Source organism: Pongo pygmaeus, chromosome 1 (assembly GCF_028885625.2).
Source record: "Pongo pygmaeus isolate AG05252 chromosome 1, NHGRI_mPonPyg2-v2.0_pri, whole genome shotgun sequence".
NCBI classification, from domain to species: domain Eukaryota; kingdom Metazoa; phylum Chordata; class Mammalia; order Primates; family Hominidae; genus Pongo; species Pongo pygmaeus.
The window spans coordinates 187,822,375-187,843,720 of NC_072373.2; the positions used below are offsets into that span (position 1 = coordinate 187,822,375).

Sequence of the window (21,346 nt, forward strand, 5' to 3'; positions counted from 1 at the left end):
GGTAGAAGGGACGTTTGCCCCTCCGCTCCCTTTCCCTCCAATGCTGCCAACAGTAATTCCCTTTGATGCGTTTTGATCCTATCACATTCTTTCTGAAAACCTTCCCCCTTTACTTTTCAAATCAGAGTAAATTGGAAGATTGGTTTCAAAGACATCCACCAATTAACCACCTTCTTTAACTCACTATCTTTATCTCCAGCTACACCCTGACATGTGCCTTCTGATAAGCAAGCTGTTTTCCAATATGTGATAAACGCTTCCCGCCTGTCTTGCTTTCATAATATCCTTAGCTGTATATTCATAATCTCCATAATTATATCATTAACAATACATTATACATTTTTATGTCCTTTGAACTTTATAAAGATGGAGCCCATTGTACATAATTCCCAATTATTCCCTTTTTTTATTCAACATTAGCTTCTGAGTCTAGCAGACATCTGTGGTGGCCCACACCATGTCCCCTCAGCCCACCCAATTTTGGTGTAGCTGAGACTTGCAGGCAAGCTGCTAGCATGTCACCTCATAGGCCATGGCATTTTTTTGCTTGCCTGTCTTGGGGCTTTCTACAAAGCCTTGGAAGGCTGTGCAGCCCAGGAGTTCACCAAAGCTAACACCTTGGAGACATAAACAACAGTGAGGGGAGTCAAGACAAAATGCTCCAGCCTTGCACCTTCAGCTCTGAGCTGTATTCGACAGGATTCCTCCGAGTGTTCCCAATGGGTTCACAGTGGTAAGTAGCTCCATACTGCAGCTTTTATTGACTTTTCTTCCTTTTTTGCTCATTCCCATTTCTGCTTCCTGGGATTACTTCCTAAATACACTCTTGAACTGAAGGACTTGTCTCACACCTCACACTCTGAACACTGAAATTAATCCAGGTTGTTTCACAGAGCGCTAGGATATTCATTCACTGCTATATAGTAGACCATTATATAAATCTACCAACAGTTTCTCTCGTCCCTTAATGATAGAAATGTGGGTTGTTTCTGGGCTTTTGCTTTTATAAATAATACTGTCCTGAACATTTTTTTTTTTTTTTTTGAGACAGAGTCTTGCTCTGTCGCCCAGGCTGGAGTGCAGTGGTACCATCTCGGCTCACTGCAAGCTCCGCCTCCTGGGTTCATGCCATTCTCCTGCCTCAGCCTCTGGAGTAGCTGGGACTACAGGCGCCCGCCACCACGCCCAGCTAATTATTTTTGTATTTTTAGTAGAGACGGGGTTTCACCGTGTTAGCCAGGATGGTCTTGATCTCCTGACCTTGTGATCCGCCCGCCTCAGCCTCCCAAAGTGCTGGGATTACAGGCGTGAGCCACCGCGCCCGGCCTCGTGCCCTGAACATTCTTGATAGATATTTCCTGCTCACATGTGCAAGAATTTCTCTAGAGCACCAGTTCTTAATGTGTGGTCCACGAACACTTGAAGTCCCTGAGGCCCTATCATCCAGGTTAAAACTACATTCATCATAATAAAGATGTTATTTGCCTTTTTCACGGTATTGACATTTTCAAGGACACTGCAAAAGCAATAGTGGGTAAAACAGCTAGCACAAATCAGGAAGTGGCACCAAATTGTAGTAGAAGTTACAAATTTTATTAAATTTCAACTCTTAGATACACATCTTTTTAATAGTTTGTGTGACAAAATGGGAAGGATGCATAAACAGTTATGCTGCATATCAAAGTATGATGAATTTCTCGAGGAAAAAACCTTAAGTGATTGAGTTGTGAGCTGAAGTAATCGCTTGACTCATGGAGCACCATTCTTACCTGAAAGTACAGCTGAAAGACAAAGTATAATTATTCAGACTTGGGTATTTGGCAGGCATTTTCTCTAAAATGAATAAAGTGCACCTGTCACTTCAGGAAAAGCAACTGACAGTGTTTGTTGTCAATGAGAACATTCAATCTTTTGAGCAAAGATTAGAATTTTGGAAGATTTTTATCTGCTGCTTGATACCCTCACAATAGCAAAAGACTTTTCTGATGAGATTGGTATTGGTATTAATAAATGTGATTTTTTGATGTTGTATAATGAAATGTGTCAACATTTAGAAGATCTGTATAACTCAGTGACTCAGCAATTTCCAAATGACCAATGGGTGTGTTGACAAAACCCTGCATGGGTAAAACATTCATTCAAAATGCAAGAAAAAACTGTGAGTGTTGCTGTAATAGAGTATAAAAAGGTCATTGCTATGGTTTCAGATTTCATGTCACAACTAAGCTTTAAAAAACTACCACTTGCTGAGTTTTGGTGTCTTATCAAAGAATATCCACGATTATCTGAAAAAGCTATTGAAATGCTCCTTTTCCAATTGCATACACTTCAACCACAAAACACACTGCAGCAGACTGAAAGATACAGCTGGCTTGAGAATACAGCTGTCTTCTATTAAGCCAGACATCTAAAATATTTATAGCCATTAAAAAGAATAAAATCCCATCATTCAAAGTGACATGGATGGAACTAGAAAACATTACGTTATGTGAAATAAGCCAGGCACAGAAAGTTAAACACCACATGTTCTCACTCATAGTTAGATGTTAAAAAAAAAGAAAAAGTTAATCTCATAGAAGTGAAAAGCAGAACAGAGGTTACTAGAGGCTGGAGAGGAAAGGGGAGGATAGGGAGAGATTTGTTCAATAACACAAAATTACAGCTAGGTAGGAGGAACAACTTCTACTGTTTTATAGCACTGTAGGATGACCATAGTTAACAATAATATATTATGTAGTTTCAAATAAAGAAGAAAAGATATTGAATGTCCCCAAAACACAGAAATAATAAATGTTTGAGATGAATATGCCAATTACCCTGATCTGATCACTACACATTGTATGTATCAAAATATTACTCTGTACCCCATAAATATGTACCATATGTGTCAATTAAAAATTAATTAGGGCTGGGCATGGTGGCTCACGCCTGTAATCCCAGCACTTTGGGAAGCTGAGCCAGGCGGGTCACCTGAGTTCAGGAGTTCAAAACCATCCTGGCCAACATTGTGAAATCCTGTCTCTACTAAAAATACAAAAATTACCCAGGCGTGGTGGCACATGCTTATAATCCCAGCTACTCAGGAGGCTGAGGCACAGAATTGCTTGAACCTGGGAGGTGGAGGTTGCAGTGAGCCGAGATCACATCACCACACTCCAGCCTGGGCGAGAGAGTGAGATTCCATCTTAAAAAAAAAAAAAAATTAATTAATTTTTTAAAAAGGATTTATATAAATATAAAGCAGTGCCACTCTTCTCAGTAATATTTTTGTTTCAAAAAAGTTGCTTTTCATAAATATGTTTTGTTATGTAATTTATTATTTTTATTTTTAAAAGAAGTAATAATTATATTTAATTTTTCTGTTTTCATTTTTTTTTTTTTAGAGCTAGGGTCTAGCTCTGTTGCCCAGGCTGGAGTGCAAAGGCACAATCATAGCTCACTGCAGCCTTGAACTCCTAGGCTCAAGTGATCCTCTTGCCTCAGCCTCCCTAGCAGCTAGGACTACAGGCGCATGCCACCAAGCTCAGCTATTTTTTAAAATTTTTTTGTAGAGATGGGGTCTTACTATGTTGCCCAGGCTGGTCTCAAACTCCTGGCCTAAAGTGATCCTCGCACCTTGGCCTCCCAAAATGCTGGATTACAGGCATGAGCCACCACACTCAGTCAGTTTTAATTTTTAATATGGAAAATTTCAAAAAATATAACTCGTATAAACTGAAGCTCTCTGAGGTCCTCAATAATTTTTAAATGTAAAGCGTTTTTCAGACTATATACCTAGAAGTGGTATTGCCAGGTTATAGATGATACTAAATTGTTTTCCAAAGTAATTGTACCAATTTATAACTTGTCATAATTAATATTTTTACTGCTTTCTCCAGAAGTATTTTATCAGATAATCTAAATCACATCATAAAATGAGTTTCTTATCTGAAATGTTCTTTTTAGACTTCTAACTCTATGAGTGAGAAAAATAGATACAGACATAGATAAAGATATCACTCATAATCGTAATCTCAGAATCTAGTAATAATCACTGTAATTTTTTTGGTCTATATGCTTCCTGACTTAAAAAGAGAGAGCTCTGGATTTCCAGTTAAATAAACATGTCTCATTGAACACAAATGCTTATCTCTGTTACCTCCTAAAATGATCTAAAATGACAATCTTGGAGTGCAAAAGGAAAAGCCTATAAGGACAAAAAGAACAGGGCAGTAAGTAACTGTGCAATGAGATGTCAATACATTTTTTTAATGAAGGAAAGCAGAGGGCTCACTAGTAATAGATCTAGGAAAAACTGAACTCTAACCCAGGTGCCTGCAGAGGGAGGCAGGATTGGGGGAAACATCAGATACAGGGTTCCTGACATCAACCCTTGACATCAGCAAAAAGAAAGCTGATTCTCAACTGAGAACCTTCCAGGCTTGGGATGGGAGGGACCAGGGCGTGGCTCTACCTCCCGGGGTTGTTGTAAGGATTAAATTAGCTAAAACATGCAAAATATTTAAAATAGGGGCTGATACTCAATGGTAGCTGTTATTGTCTGAGGATAAGCTCCAACTTGAAAGCCAGAGACCAAAATAAACAATAGAGATGATCTAGGAAGCAGAAGAAAACAGCAGAAAATTACAATTGGAATCCTCAGAAATATGAAATAAGAGAAGATCCTGAATCCATAACATAAGAGCAAGAGGCTACCAAAAAGGAAAGTTGGGGATCAAACAAAAACTCTTGGAAATTAACATTTTTGTAGCAGAAATGAAAAAATTCAATAGAAGAACCAGGGGATACAGCTCAGGAAAATCTCTTGTAAAGTAGAATAAACAGAACCAGGAAATGGAACATGAAGAAAAATTTAAAAACAGGGAAACTGGCTGGGTGCGGCAGCTCATGCCTGTAATCCGAGTACTTTGGGAGGCTGAGGCAGGAGGATCACTTGAAGCCAGGAGTTCAAGACCAGCCTGGCCAACATAGGGAGACCCTGTCTCTATCTGTTAAAAAAAAAAAAAAAAAAAAAGGATGTGAGGTCGGGGGAGGGGGGAGGGATAGCATTAGGAGATATACCCAATGCTAAATGGCGAGTTAATGGGTGCAGCACACCAGCATGGCACATGTATACATATGTAACTAACCTGCACATTGTGCACATGTACCCTAAAACTTAAAGTATAATAATAATAAATTTAAAAAAAAAAAAAAAGGAGAAACTGATCACAGAGAATGTTTCCCAGAATTGAAGACTATGTTTCCCGATTGAAAGGGGCCACCAAGTGCTTAGCATAATGAATGAAAAATACTTACAAGACAGTTTATTATGAACGTCCAGCACATCAAGGATAAAGGAGAAAAATATCCTAAACAAATTAACAAACAAAATATATGGGAAGTAACACAAGTCAGAATAAATCAGTCTCCTCAAGAGTAGTCACATGAGAAGCTAGATGACAATGAATCAATGCCGTTAAACTTCTGAGGGAAAATAATTTCCAACGTGGAAATCTGTCACTCAAGGATGAAAGAAAATAAAGCCATTTTTAGACAAGCAAGGACTCAAAAATTTACCTTCCATGAACCCCTTCTGGGGACTTAGTGGAGAACATACTCCTCCAAAATGAGAGAATAAACCAAGAATGGAAAAACATAAGATCCAGAGAGCAGGGGATTCGGCACAGGAGAAACAAGAAGAGAATCCCCAGAATGTGGTTAGGTCCCTAATCGTAGGACAAGGCTGTGAAGCAAGGCTAAGCAGAGGAGTTTGGAGCAAAGAGAGGATGAGTCTAAGGAGGGATGTTGCCAAGAAAAAAAAAAAGACACTGGTAAATGACCTGGTTCATGTGACCAGATCAAGAGATATTTTATAGCTCCAATGGAGAGTTTGTGAAGGAGTTAACAATAGATGCATAGATAGCTGGGTATGGTGCCTCACATCTGTAGTACCAGCCACTGAGGGGCTGAAGTGGGAGGATCACTTGAGCCCATCTCTAAAAATAAAAAATAAACAAGGGATGCATAGATCATTAAGCAAATAAAAATAGATAATTTTTTGACTCTAGAAAAAATGTTATTCAGTAAAGTGAATGTAATCTTAGTGTAGTATATACCTCAACTGTAAAAATATTCTAGTTATATTACTATAAACTCTTGCTAGTCATTCAACAAACCAGGAAATTCTGCAGCCTGGCCAAGAGTCCACTGGTAGACACCAAAGAGACAGACAAAGCATAAACTCATGGAAAGAACAGAGAGGGGACTTTGATAGTGTTCAGCCTCAACGTTCGCTCCCTCCTGGCTCCAACCTTCACCTTCCCGATAAAGAATGAAGAATTCCAAACTGGTATCTCCAGTTCTGTGCTTTTCTGGAATCTTGTAATTGCTCACTGGACAATTCTTCTTGCCTATTGCCACTTGAAGCGTAATCTAGCTCTTTCTCTCTCAGTCCCTCTCTTGCACACACACACACATACACATACACACACTCCTAACTTATCCTCTTCCTCACCCTTTCCCAAACCAACTCATCACACCTTCTCCACTTTCAGCAGTGGCTCAGTGGCACCACTACTTTTCCAGTGTTCCATGTGGCTTTTCCACTCCTCCATTCCCTATAGCTGGTCTGTTTTTAGCTGGCTTCTAAAGGTCCTGCCCTGTCTCCAGCTGTAATCTAGTTCATAGCTTATATGAACATTATAAACCATATCATGTGACACAAATGTAAAATACCAGTACTACATCAAGATTTCTGAAACAGACTCTAACTTGGTTACTTTTACTAATAATAATCAAATCAGCATTTGTATAGGGTTTTAAAAAAGACATTTATTGTACTTTCCTCTTATGGCTAAAGTATAAATGTTTAACTGTAGAAATTTTGGAAAAGCTGGGCGCAATTGCTCACATCTGTAATCCTAGCACTCTGGGAGGCTGAGGCAGGAGATCACTTGAGCCCAGGATTTCCAGATCACCCTGGGAAACATAGTGAGACTCCATCTCTACAAAAAAATTTTTAAAAATTAGCCAGGCATGATGGTGTGTGCCTGTAGTCCCAGATACTTCAGAGGCTGAGGTGGGAGGATTGCTTGAGCCCAGGTTGCAGTGAGTTATGATCGCACCACTGCACTCCAGCCTGGGTGACAGAGCAAGATCCCATCTATTTTTTTTTAATTAAATAAATAAAAAATAAACATTGTGCAGCAGATCTCTAGAACTTTTTCACCTTACAAACCTAAAATTCTATACCCTTTAAACAATTCCTCTTTTCCCTCTCTTCTAGCCACTGGCAGTCACCATTCTACTTTCTGTTTCTTAGACTTTGATTGCTTTAGATACTTCATATGAATGGAAACATGCAGTATTTGTCTTTTTGGGGGGTTGTGCTCACTTTTAAGGCTTTTGATACCTAGTACTAAACTGACCTCCAGAAAGGCTGTTAACTATTTACAGTTTGACTGGAAGCGTGTGTCCATCTGGGCTGAGTTCATTGCTTGCTTAACATCTGTCAGTTGTTTCAATTCTTGCCAGTTTGATAGAAGAACAAATAGTGGACCCAAACAGGGTTTCACTTTGGATAAGGCCATTGTCCTATGAATCCTGGCTGAAATACTTGCTCCAGCACTTAGGAGCTGTGTGACCCGGGACAACTCACTTAACTTTTCAGTGCTTCTGTTCCCTTATGTGTAAATAGGGATAATAATATATACGTATACATTATATACACTTATTATGAGGAATTAGTTAATAAATGTGAAGCTGTAAGAACAGTGCCTGGAATATAGTAAGCCCAAATGTAAGGTAGCTATTATCATTTTTGTCAATCCTTGCTAATGTAATACACGGAAAATTACAGCCAGCTGTTTTAATTTACATCTCCTCGGTAATCAGTTGAACGTGAATGTTCTCTGTATTTATACTGGCTACTGGTACTTCTGTCAAGATTTCCTTTTTCAAAGCACTGTGGCAAAAGGGATCTCACTTGATCCTCTCAATAAACTCACGAATGAAGAAGGTGGCAATCATCAATCCCCACTTTTCGAATTAAGAAATTGAGCCTCGGAATTCGAATTCTGAGCAATTCCAATTCCAGGATTCAGATCTCACCCTCTAAAACCTAGTAGCTGTTGCAGAAAATATAACGGGAAACAGCCTTTGTTAGCCGTAAACACCACCCACCACGGCGTGGCCCCGCCCCTGCCCCGCCCCGGCACCGGCTTGCCCCGCCCCGCCCTCTACGCGGTTTTCCAGACATCCTCTCTGCGCACGCGCGGCCGCTCCCGCGGGCGGAAGCCTCCTGGCGCTCGGCCCTCCGCCCCTCCCACCGGCGCGCGGCCCCGCCCAGGACGAGGGGCGGCGGGCGGGCATCGCTGGGTCGAGTGGTCGGGAGAAGGCGAGGATTACCCTCCCGGAGGCGTTGTCTGCGACTCGACGGAGGCTCCAACTTCCAGCGGCCCGGTCGGGAAAGGTACAGACTCCCAAGCCCCTCGGTCGGCGGCTCCAGCGGCCGCCATTTTCCTCCAGGAGAGGGAAGACGGCAGGAGGCGGGGGCCGTCCCCTGGGGCCGGGCGGGCCGGGGCGGGGTCGGGGGCCGGGCGGCGGGGGGCGGGCCCGGCTGGCGATGGGGCCCGGCCCCCTGGCCCCAGGAGCTGCTGCTGCGGCAGAGTTACGCCGGCCGCGGTGGGAAAACCCTGGGCGCCCTGTGGGTCTCAGCGTCCCATTAGGACGGTTCCGCGCTGGGTGCCGCACGCCGCAGAGTGGGCAACGCTTTCACAGGGGTCTTCGCATTTCACCCGCACACAGCAGCTCCTGGAGGGAGGCTAGGATGACACTGTTAGCCCATTTTGCAGACAGAAAACCAAGGCTCAGAGTGGGGAGGAGACTTGCCCAGGGACACCCAGCGAAGTTGTGGCGTTGGTACTCGGTTCCTACTCCCCCACATCCAGCGCCCTTGCCACCACACCACTCTGCCTCACCTGGCAAAGGATGGGGCGGAGCTAAAGGGTTAGAGGAGTAACCGGCAGGGTATTTTTTGTTTTGTTTTGTTTTTAAGATCTGCCTCTTTCTGTACCACCCAGATCAGAGCCTCCTAAGAAATATACAGAAGTCAAGCCATGGATCCACCTGCACGTAAAGAAAAAACCAAAGTTAAAGAATCTGTCAGCAGAGTTGAGAAGGCCAAACAGAAATCAGCCCAGCAGGAGCTGAAGCAGAGACAAAGAGCAGAGGTGAGATTAAGGCGGAGGCTCTGTATGCCTGTAGTCTGCTGGAGATGATGCTGGAATAGAGAAACAGCAGAAAGGAGAACTGACAGCGAGCCGTACTTACCTCCAGGCAGGATGGGTGTTCTCCCAGGTTTAGAGGGGAGAACACTGAGGTTCAGAATGGTGAGGTGGCAGCCCAGAATCACATGCCAAGTTAGTGTCAGAACCCCAGTCTGGTGCGCAGCTTTTGTGGTAAGAGACCCAAGGGAAGGAAGAAAGGAAAAAAAATGATACGTGAGGGGAAAGAAGGGGTCAGAATGAGAGAGAGCACGCAAGTGTCAGACACCCCCAGTACAGATGTTCTGGATTTGGTGCGGAAAGTAGCTGCTCATGCCAGGTAGAGGCCCAAGCTTTAAACTCACCAGTGTGTTCCTTTGTTCTCTCAACGATTACAATCAACTTAAGAATAAAAAGCTTTAAACTTTACCCTGCCAATATTGAGCCACATACAGACATGATTATTTTATTTTAGTATTTAATGTCAGGGAAAATCTTGTTGGTCTCTTTTTCCCTCTTTGTTTTGTTTATCTGTCTGCTTTGTTCATTTCCTGTCTTACATCCTTTTACCTCCTCATGGACAACTACTTTTTTTTAATACTTTTACATTCAAATATATTAATAGATATCCTTGAACAATATACAATAGTATTTTAAATTTTTACATTAATAAAATTCCTGCATTTTATTTTGCATTTTTTGCTTACATTATGTTTTTTAGAACTATTCATGCCAATATAAGAATCTAGTTTATTCTCATTAATTTTTATAATAGTCTATTTTATGCATCCATTTTACTTAGTATATTTATTCATTCTTACAGGGATGCACATTTAAATTATTTATAGTATTTTTTGCTATTACAGACATTGCTGTAGTGAAAAGCTTTTAGGTGTCTCCTTTGGCACCTGCCTTAGAATTTCTATAGGGTATTTAACTAGAAAAATTACTGGGTACATTCTCAATTTTACTAGACATTGCCACATTGCTTTTTTTTTTTTTTTGAGATGAAGTCTCTTTTTATTTTTTATTATTATACTTTAAGTTCTAGGGTACATGTGCACAACATGCAGGTTTGTTACATACGTATACATGTGCCATGTTGGTGTGCTGCACCCATTAACTCGTCATTTACATTAAGTATATCTCCTAATGCTTTCCCTCCCGCCTCCCCCCACCCCACAACAGGCCCCGGTGTGTGATGTTCCCCTTCCTGTGTCCAAGTGTTCTCATTGTTCAGTTCCCACCTATGAGTGAGAACATGCGGTGTTTGGTTTTTTGTTTTTACGATAGTTTGCTGAGAATGATGGTTTCCAGCTTCATCCGTGTCCCCACAAAGGACATGAACTCACCCTTTTTTATGGCTGCATAGTATTCCATGGTGTATATGTGCCACATTTTCTTAATCCAGTCTATCATTGATGGACATTTGGGTTGGTTCCAAGTCTTTGCTATTGTGAATAGTGCCGCAATAAACATACGTGTGCATGTGTCTTTATAGCAGCATGATTTATAATCCTTTGGGTATATACCCAGTAATGGGATGGCTGGGTCAAATGGTATTGCTATTTCTGGATCCTTGAGGAATCACCACATTGTCTTCCATAATGGTTGAACTAGTTTACAGTCCCACCAACAGTGTAAAAGTGTTCCTATTTCTCCACATCCTCTCCAGCACCTGTTGTTTCCTGACTTTTTAATGATTGCCATTCTAACTGGTGTGAGATGGTATCTCATTGTGGTTTTGATTTGCATTTCTCTGATGGTGAGTCTCTTTTTTTTTGAGACGGAGTCTTGCTCTGTCACCCAGGCTGGAGTGCAGTGGCACGATCTCGGCTCACTGCAACCTCTGCCTCCCGGGTGCAAGCAATTCTCCTGCCTCCGCCTCCTGAGTAGCTGGGATTATAGGCATGCACCACCGCCTTCGCCTCCCAAAGTGCTGGGCTTATAAGCGTGAGCCACTGCACCTGGCCGATATTATCAACTTTTAATTTTTGTTAATCTGATTCATTCATTAAATATTGGCTAGGCGCAGTGGCTCACGCCTGTAATCCCAGCACTTTGGGAGTCCAAGGCAGGCGGATCATGAGATCAAGAGATTGAGATCATCCTGGCCAACATGGTGAAACCCTGTCTCTACTAAAAATACAAAAATTAGCTGGGCGTGGTGGCGCGTGCCTGTAGTCCCAGCTACTCGGGAGGCTGAGGCAGGAGAATTGCTTGAACCCAGGAGACGGAGGTTGCCGAGATTGTGCCACTGCACTCTAGCCTGGGCGACAGAGCTAGACTCTGTCTCAAAAAAAAAAAAAAAAAAAAATTGACTGCTAGTATGTGCCAGGCACTGTTCTAGGAATTTGAGTCACATGATGACAAAGCAGAAAAGAATCCCTGTCTTCATGGATCTTGCATTCCAGCAAGGGGAGGCAGTAAACATAATAAGTAAACTTACTAGTGCATTTGAAGTTAATCTGTAAACTGAAATCTACCTTTGGGTTAAGGCAGACCCCCTGAGAGCTGTGGTCCTTTACCTTCCCATTCCCACCTGGATCCGGGTCCCCAGATGATGTGACTGCATTGTGCTTTGGTGAACAATATGAGGGTTGCTATAAGAAACAGCCCTGAAGCAGGAGAACAGAAGCTACAGATAAGAAAACCATTGATCAGAGAAATAGTGATATAGCCAAGGGAGCTCTCACTGGAGGAACAGAGCTATCTACACTTCCGTGTACAACAAATGCTCTGGGAAATGGAGAACCAGTTGCCAGCCCATATGTAGTTACCTCACACCAATCAAAAGTGACTGTGGAGAGCACCCCCAATTTGGAAAACCAAATGAAAATGCAGTATCTCTGTTCAGAATGAAAATTTTGAAGAAATTAAAAATTTACCCATTGGATCGAAACCATCCAGATTAGATGTCACTAACAGTAAGAGCCCAGAAATTCCTTTGAATCCAATTTTGGCCTTTCGTGATGAAGGGGCGCTTGGGCCCCTGTCTCAGGTAGATGGTGTTCAAACACAACAGACTGCAGAAGTTAAATGCGTATTTTTTCTGAAGAACCAAAGTCAAAATTTAATGAGAATTTCTATAATTAATGGAATTCCTTTCATGCTGTAAAAGAGCATCCCTTCTTCCAGTTTTCTAAAGATTTCTTGACCATCATTTTGAAAAGATTTATTTAAACTAGCTAAAGACAACAGACAGGATAGCTTTCCTAATAATTTTCGTCAGTAGAAAAAAAATACTCCTCATTCTTCAGTACTTTAAAATGGCTTTTTCCAGTGTGCTCTTTCTTAGCAAATTAGTATTTTTCTGCATTATTTAAAAGACAAGAGCATTTGGCTATAAAATGATTGACTAGGACTGACTAGGCATGATTTTTTTTCACATAAATAGTTTGGTCTTAAAGCTTAACAGCTTAAAATCGGCAAAAAAACTTTTGCCTTTTACCGTGTAATACTTGAAAAGTAAGTACCTCTTTGCTACAAGTAGAATGAATAGGGGAAAAGTTTCAGCCTGTTTTTTAAAAAATATTATTGTAAAGAGCTCTATTTGTAGAGGCAAATTATAGGCAGATTACCAGTTTCTTATAAATACAAACTTGTACATGGACATTCTGCAAACCCAGCTGTCACATTCTTGCAACTACTTTTGCAAAAGCATACTAAAAGGTTTTAAAATGTGAAAAAACATTATTTTTTCAGAGCAAGAAAATAATTTACTGTTGTCTTAAATAATGTATAAAGTTTTTCCAGATAAACTAATCAAATAAATTGGAACAATGTGACAACATTGCAAATTTGTCATTAGATGCATTCCTTCTGACGTTACCAGGGGAGGATGTTACTGATGATTCAAGGCTGTTTCTGAAGTCTGTATGTTGCTACTGTCCCCAGTGATGCTGGGACTTAACCTCTGTCCTACTTGATCACAAATTATGTTAGGGGGAAATAAAGATTTAATATTTCATTAAATAAAAAAGAAATTTGGTTTTGCTCATTTAAGAGCAACAAGAAAATGGTGGCATGTTGACTGTGTTTGGCCGCAGGCACGGACCTTCATGGAAGTCCTCGCTCCGCATGGCATCCGCCAGCTTTTCACCTTTCATTCTTATTCTTCACTTTTGCTGCCGAGCCTAGCTGTACAAATTTGCGCTTTCATTTGCTAGTGTAAATTCCATTTATTTTACCATTTTAGAGACTACTAATGATTAAATGTAGGAGAGGACACACATGTTTTTATGTGGAGTGTTAAGAAAGATAAATTTATACCACTGTAATGTGCTGGATTTATTAAAAGAGATTGGTTAAACTGCTAGGTTGAATGAGAGACTTCCTCTATTGTACTCTTTTTTTTTTTTAATCCAAGGATATTGTCTTTAGTAACAGCTTGTAACTTGTTAAAACATTAATTTGGGGTTTTTCCCTATTCTTAGTTGTCTATGTACACATGGTAATTATGTTAAAATCCGTTTTTTAAAAAAACAGCCCTATGAAACTGTCCTCTGTGCATATTGTAAGGATAGATGTTGAGGACATTGTTCATGCCCTTATTGACACCCTTCTGTAAAGTTCTACAGGTTAAATTTATTTGTCTGACTTCAAATCTCAGCTCCTCCATAAATCCCAGTTCTTCCATGTGACGTTGGACAAGATACTTAACCTCTCTAAACCCCCAGTTCATCAGTTCCTCCTTGGTAAAATGAGGATAACATCTACCTCAGAAGACCATTAAAAGGAATAGAAATACCACGTGTAAAGCCTGTAGCGCAGTACTTGGCAGAGGAAGCATTTGATAAATAGCAGTGATTACGATCAGGAATAATCTTGTGTTTCCAAGCAGGCAGCCTGCTCTTATTGTGTGGACCCTAAATTGAACAACTGCTGAGTTCCTGTTGACCTGCTGAAATGCAACGTTGCTGCACTCTGGCAGCAGCTGGCCCCGTGCAGCTCTTGAGACGTGCCAGGACCGAGCCAAGCCTACACATGCATAGCCACATGTAGTCCTCACACCAGGGCTCCAAAGCAGGAGTTGTTGTGACTCCCATTTAGCCTTGGTTAATCCGATATGTAAAATATATGGCCTTGTGAGGTAGGCAGTATTATCCTCACTTTAAAGTGATGTGAGTAGAGTCCTGTAGTTAAAGAGGGGCAGGCCTGTGGTCTAAACATCTTCTGACCTTTGTCTGTTGTTTTTTGCCTTGCCCCCTACAGCTGCCTTGCTGTTTTTTTCTGTTTGGTTGGTTGGTGGTGTTGTTTTGTTTTGAGACGGAGTCTCGCTCTGTCACCCAGGCTGGAGTGCAGTGGCACGATCTCGACTCAGTGCAACCTCCGCCTCCCAGGTTCAAGCAATTCTCCTGTATCAGCCTCCCGAGTAGCTGGGATTACAGGCATCCACCACCATGCCTGGCTAATTTTATGTTTTTAGTAGAGATGGATTTTCACCATGTTGGTCAGGCTGGTCTCAAACTCCTGACCTCAAGTGATCCGCACACCTCGGCCTCCCAAAGTGCTGGGATTACACGTGTGAGCCGCCGCACCCATCCTGTTTTTTTTTTTTGTTTTTAATCTTTATTGCCTGGAATGTAATGCAGCAAGACCCTTTGTGGGGAGAAGAGACAGTTTCTATTCAATTCTGCAGACGCCAGATTCCAGAAAGTGAGATGCGAAGGAGAGATGTGGGAGGTGAATAGGAACGGAAGGCACATTGGCAGTGGAAGCACCGTTTGACACTGTTAGGGTCCATTTCCTTCTTGACCGAGAGTCATTCTTTGGCCTGGACACCCTGACCCATTGTGAGTCTCTTCTTTCTCCTACCATCTTGCCTCCTTGATCTGGAGGTCTCTGAGAAGCTATTTAATTTGCGTCTCAGTCCCTAGCACAGTAATGTGCAGATTAAAAATGCTCAGTAAATACTTACTGAATGAAGCAAGCAGAGGTTTTCAAATATATATGTATATATGTGGGCCCGGGCACAGTGGCTCACACCTGTAATCCCAGCACTTTGGGAGGCCGAGGTGGGCAGATCACGAGGTCAGGAGATCGAGACCATCCTGGCCAACATGGTGAAATCCCGTCTCTACTAAAATACAAAAAATTAGCCAGGCGTGGTGGCGCACACCTGTAGTCCCAGCTACTCAGGAGGCTGAGGCAAGGGAATCGCTTGAACCAGGAGGCGGAGGTTGCAATGAGCTGAGATCAGGTCACTGCACTCCAGCCTGGTGTCAGAGCAAGACTGCTCACAAAAAAAATGTGTGTGTGTGTGTGTGTTGTGTTAAAAGTATATTTATATAATGTGTGTATGTGGCTTAAGAATAAAACACCCAACTATAGAACGTGACCAGTAACTGGGAAGCTTTGTGTACCCCTTTCCTGGTCATGTACCTCACCCTTCCCACCAGCAGTACCCTCTTTGCTGTATTTTATGCTAATCATTCTTGCTGTTCTACGTTAATTTACTGTCTGTGTACCTCTAAATATTTTGTAGTGTAACAATATATTGTTTTGCATGTTTCTGAACTTTTATATATATTACCGTGACTGGCCGTCTTCACTCAGCATTTTTTTAACCATTCAAGTTTATTTATTTTTATTATGGTAAAATATACATAAAATTTACCAGTTTCATCAGCCGCATTCTGTGTTTCAGGAATCATTTGTGGTAGTGTTAGTAACTATTTTCATCACTGTGTAGAATTCCATTTTTCTTAAAGATGACAGGATCATTCAAGCTTTCTAGTCAGTTTCGATCATTTTACTTTTCCTAGGAACTTGTTTCATTTAGGTTGTCAAATGTGTTGGCACAGAGTTCATAATGTTTCATTTTCATTTCTGTTATGTCAGTAGTTAAGTCTTCTTTCTAGTTCCTAATAATGTTTATTTGTGCCCACTCCCTTTTATGTTGATCTGTCATGTCAGAGGTTTGCAAGGTGTTTTTTAGTATTTTCAAAGAACCATCTTGCAGTCTTGGTGATCCTCTCTATTGTAGGTTTGGTTGCTTTTTCATTCGTTTCTGCTCTTATTTTGTATTTTCTATTTGTCCCACTTCTAAGTTTCATTTTTTCCCCCTTCCTTGTCTTTTCAATTAATCAAGTTATGGCTCCTCTACACACACACACTCTCTATCTTTCATTTTTTTCTTCTACAAATTAGGAAGTTTTGTGATCTGTTTCTGTTCTTAGTGGGTGGATTAATTAAGGATAAAGAAAGATGAGGAATAAGGTGTAGTTACCCTGCCTTTCACCTGAGGATGTCTCTTGCCATCTTCTTTCCATCACCACTGCCTGCTGTAGACGATATTCCCACGACCTCCTTTCTGGACTGTCGTAACAGATGCCTCCTAAAGCACAGATAGAATCACGTTGCTTATGGCTGGGCACAGTGGCTCACGCCTGTAATCCCAGCACTTTGGGAGGCCGAGGCAGGAGGATCACATGAGGCCGGGAGTTGGAGACCAGTCTGGCCAACATGGTGAAACCTTGTCTCTACTGAAAATACAAAACTTAGCCGGGTTTGGTGGCTGGCACCTGTAATCTCAGCTACTTGGGAGGCTGATGCAGGAGAATTGCTTGAACTTGGGAGGCAGAGGTTAGAGGTTGCAGTGAGCTGAGATCATGCCACTGCACTCCAGCCTGGACAACAGAGCAAGACTCTGTCTGAAATATATATATATATATATATATAGCTTATATATATAAGCTATATATGTACGTACATATATATGGCTTATATATATAGGCTATATATACTATATATACTATATAGTATATATACTATTAGTAGTATATTACTTTGGGAGGCCAAGGTGGGAAGATCTGTCATGTCAGAGGTTTGCAAGTATACCATATACTATATATAGTATATATACACTATTAGTATATATAGCTATATAGTGTATATAGCTTATATATATACTGTATACAGTATATATAGCTTATATACACTATATAGCCTATATATACTATATAGTATATATACCATTATTATATATATGTATACACTTCGGGAGGCTGAGGCAGAGGATCTGTCATGTCAGGTTTGCAAGTATAGTGTATATATATTAGTATATATAAGCTACATAGTATATATAGCTTATATATTATATATATACTCTACTTATAACTTATATAAGCTATATATACTATATATATATTCATATTGCTCCCCTGCACACTTATCTTTGCTGGCTCTCCAGAATCTGCCAGATAAAATCCAGATTCTTTGGCATGACGTTTAAGACCCCAACATAATTTTCTTGCTTTCTCCAGCTCCCCAACCCCTACTCTATAATATCCTTTATATTGGCATACTTGAAGTTTCCAGAACAGACTCTATACTTTTCCATTATATTTATTTACACATAATATCCTCCCCCACCACCTGTCATGTCCCATGATAGATTTTAAGCTGAGATGGCCAATTTGCAGCCTTACAGAACTAGACCAGATTATTTGTGGATAAATCTGCTCTTCCTATATGTGACTTCTACTTCACTGGTTCCTCAATCTGAATTGGCCACATGCTTGCTGAAGAGACTTGTTTTCTTCTTAAGGGATCCTACTAAGCCCTTAAAGACCAAATCAAGCCACCAGCATCACTGCTGCTTTCTTGATTCTCCAGATGGAACTAATATCTAACTTTCCTATTCCCAGAGCATTGTCCCTGCATTACCACTACTGGTGAAATTCTGGTATTTTCAGAAGGCACCACCTGTTATGTCAGAAGATGCGTTGTGCAGCTGCTTCCATTGCTAACAGATGTATCTCTTTCTCTTATTCAGATCTATGCCCTCAACAGAGTCATGACAGAACTGGAGCAGCAGCAGTTTGATGAGTTCTGTAAACAGATGCAGCCTCCTGGAGAATGAGGCCCCAGGTTCAAACCAGATGGGATCCTGAGAGCTTTGTTTGAGAGGGTGTTGCCAGTTTTAAGCTGAGATGGCCCATTTGGAGCCTTACAGAACTAGACCAGAAGACATTTGTGGATAAATCTGAACTCACTTCCTGTGTGTAACTTCTAACTTCACTGGTCCCTCCAATCTGAATTGGCCGCATGCTTGCTGAAGAGACTTGTTTTCTTCTAAGACAGTGGCTTTGTGTTTTGGGTTTTTTAAAAAAAACAAAAAAACACACACAAAAAAACACTTTTTCTATTGTTTGAGAAAAATCAGTGTTTCTCATGAAACTCTATCTTCTCCAAAAATACAAATAAAATACTAATAAAATGTTCATTTGCTCATTAGCAAGTGCCTAGCCGTAGAAAATGGAGTACAAAGTAATGTAATAGGTAAGAAAAGTTGAGGTGAGCAGAAGGCACCCTCTCTTCTTCAGGAGCTTGGCAGAGAGGAGAGAAAGAACATGACTGCTTCCGGTTTTCATTCTTCCTGGGGCTAAAACTTTGCAGACCCTGCTGATTTCTAGTTTGTAGGCACACAGATAGAAATATGTGACCCCTTTACTCCCAGATGAGTCACTAGTCAGGGTTAGAGGCCTGAAGCTAGGATTCCCTCACCGGTGATGTGGAGAGCTAGCAGTAGGCTTGCATCAACAGCAAGAGGGGAGTGCAGGTGCTTTTTGTTTTTTGTTTTGGTGGCTGCCTTATCAGACCTAGAAATGGATTTATGGTGGAAGTATTCAGATGTCCCTCAGAAACCAGCCACCAGCCCTCCGCCATTCAACTGCCATTTTTAGGTGTAGAAATGTAAGGTTGTTTCTGCTGCTGACGTTTGTATCAAGAACGGTAGTTCATACCTGAATGCTTAGCTGTAGAGTTATTTTAATGCTGAGCAAAAGAAGAGATTGTTCTTCCAGGATATTTCATTTCCAGAAATTCCTTGGGAGTAGGGGGAGGAGGACTTAAGAGAGCTGAAAAAATACCACTCAGATGGGGCAAAGAGCCAGACCACTGCCACCTGCTTTCCTCTAAGCTGGAAATGCTGGAAACACCTCAAGCTGTCCCTGTCTTCTCTTCTCCCTGCTGCCTCTGAAGTCACTGAGAATACTTTTCCATTGCTCTGGCATATTTTAGGAGTAAACTGGGCAGTTAATGGGATGTTAAACATTCTACCATTGTGGACAATGTGTTTTTATAGCCCAAGTTATAATTAAGGATAATCTCTACATAGATTATTTCCACAAATGGTAATTAGGTTCTGTAGCATCCTGCTAAATTTGGTTGAATGGAGTTTTGTGTTTTCAGAGAAGTAGGGGGTTGGAGGGAGCTGTCCCTGTAAACATACAGAAATACTGTCATATGCTAAAAAGAGCAGTTTTGGAGCCAAATGACCTGGGGTACCCAACTACCATTTATCCTCTCTGAACTGCACTTTTCCTATCTACATAATGGAATGATATTTTCTTCCTCTCAGGAGTGTTGTTGAGAAATAATGTATGTAATAGATACTCAGTGTCTTAGTTCACTTTGTGCTGTTATAACAAAACCTCAGATTGGGTTTGGTTTTTGTGGGTTGGTTGGTTGGTTTGTTTTTTGAGACAGGGTCTGGCTCTGTTGCCCAGGCTAGAGTGCAGTGGCACGATCTCGACTCCCTGCAACCTCTGCACCTTTGCTTTCTGGCTCAAGCCATCCTCCCACCTCAGCCTCCTGGGTAGCTGGGACCACAGGCTTGCACCACCACACCTGCTAATTTTGTATTTTTTTGTAGAGACAGGGTCTGACTTTGTTGCCCAGGCTGGTCTCAAACTCCTAGCTCAAGTGATCCACCCGCCTCAGCCTCGCAAAGTACTGGGGTTACAGGGATGAGCCAGCATACCTGGCCTAGATTGGGTAATTTATGAAGAACAGAGATTGGTTTCTTACAGTTCTGGAAGCTGGGATGTCCAAGGTGGAGGGGCCCACATCTGCTGAGGGCCATCTTGCTACATCATCCTGTGGCTGAAGGTGAAAGGGCAAGGGAGGAATAAGGAGGCCAAACTTCAGCCTTTTATTAGGAACCCACTCCCAAGATAACTAGCCTACTCCAGCAATAACAGACAGCATTAATCGTTCATGATGGCAGAGCCCTCATAACTTAATCATCTCTTAAAGTATCCACCTCTTAACACTGTTGCATTGGGGATCATTTCTAACACACGAACTTGGAGGGACATATTCAAACCATAGCACTCAGAAAATGTTACTTCCCTTCCCAGCCACCTTTCAGATTGTTTCATGGGAAATGTTTTCAGATTTCACATAACCAGGAAAGACATGATCATTGTCTGGAAGGATTCTTAGTTGGGAACTGCTTGTATTAACATCTCTTAGCCTTGGGTATATTCTTGTCATGGAGAAACACTCTAGTAGGGCACAGGTGGTTGTAAAATCAGTTTAGTAAATTATGACCAGCTTTTCTTTTTAATGAAATAACAAATTAGAAAATGCCACATGTGGGGCCGGGTGCAGTGGATCACAAGGTCAGGAAATCGAGACCATTCTGGCTAACAGGGTGAAACCCGGTCTCTACTAAAAATACAAAAAAAAATATTAGGCGTGGTAGTGGGTGCCTGTAGTCCTAGCTATTCAGGAGTGTTGGGAACAAGCCCCCCAAAATCTGGTCATAAACTGGCCCCAAAACTGGCCACAAACAAAATCTCTGCAGCACTGTGACATGTTATGATGGTCACAACACCCACACTGGAAGGTTGTGGGTTTACTGGAATGAGGGCAAGGAACACCTGGCCTGCCCAGGGTGGAAAACCGCTTAAAGGCATTCTTAAGCCACCAACAATAGCATGAGCGATCTGTGCCTTAAGGACATGCTCCTGCTGCAGTTAACTAGCCCAACCTATTCCTTTAATTCGGCCCATCCCTTCGTTTCCCATAAGGGATACTTTTAGTTAATTTAATATCTATAGAAACAATGCTAATGACTGGCTTGCTGTTAATAAATATGTGGGTAAATCTCTGTTCGAGGCTGTCAGCTCTGAAGGCTGTGAGACCCCTGATTTCCCACTTCACACCTGTATATTTCTGTGTGTGTGTCTTTAATTCTTCTAGTGCCACTGGGTTAGGGTCTCCCCTACCGAGCTGGTCTCAGCACAGGAGGCTGAGGCAGGAGAATGGCATGAACCCACGAGGTGGAGTTTGCAGTGAGTGGAGATCGC

At 41.6% G+C, this 21,346-nt stretch overlaps 2 protein-coding genes across 5 annotated transcripts in view; one reads left to right on the top strand and one right to left on the bottom strand.

Moving 5' to 3' along the window:
- Nucleotides 1-1,571: 1,571 nt before the first annotated feature.
- The window catches only part of TMEM269 (transmembrane protein 269), a 38,436-nt gene continuing 18,661 nt past the window's right edge, over nucleotides 1,572-21,346 (bottom strand). Inside the window, exons 7-10 of the transcript XR_010124791.1 lie at nucleotides 20,061-20,135; nucleotides 16,477-16,584; nucleotides 9,313-9,432; nucleotides 1,572-1,781 (exon numbers count right to left, since the gene is read on the bottom strand). The gene's annotated coding sequence lies outside the window, so the exon portion shown is untranslated. The remainder of the gene's footprint in view (nucleotides 1,782-9,312; nucleotides 9,433-16,476; nucleotides 16,585-20,060; nucleotides 20,136-21,346) is intronic.
- SVBP (small vasohibin binding protein) lies at nucleotides 8,245-18,472 on the top strand. 4 transcript variants are annotated; one of them, XM_054492051.1, is made up of 3 exons: nucleotides 8,245-8,452; nucleotides 9,063-9,212; nucleotides 18,025-18,472. In XM_054492051.1, exons 2-3 carry the CDS (start codon nucleotides 9,099-9,101, stop codon nucleotides 18,109-18,111), a joined length of 201 nt encoding a protein of 66 aa, XP_054348026.1. In that variant the 5' UTR covers nucleotides 8,245-8,452; nucleotides 9,063-9,098; the 3' UTR covers nucleotides 18,112-18,472. The 4 variants fall into 4 exon arrangements, with proteins under 4 accessions (XP_054348026.1, XP_054348035.1, XP_063513223.1 ...); XM_054492060.2 differs by having other exon boundaries at nucleotides 8,260-8,521; XM_063657153.1 differs by having other exon boundaries at nucleotides 8,260-8,452; nucleotides 9,038-9,212.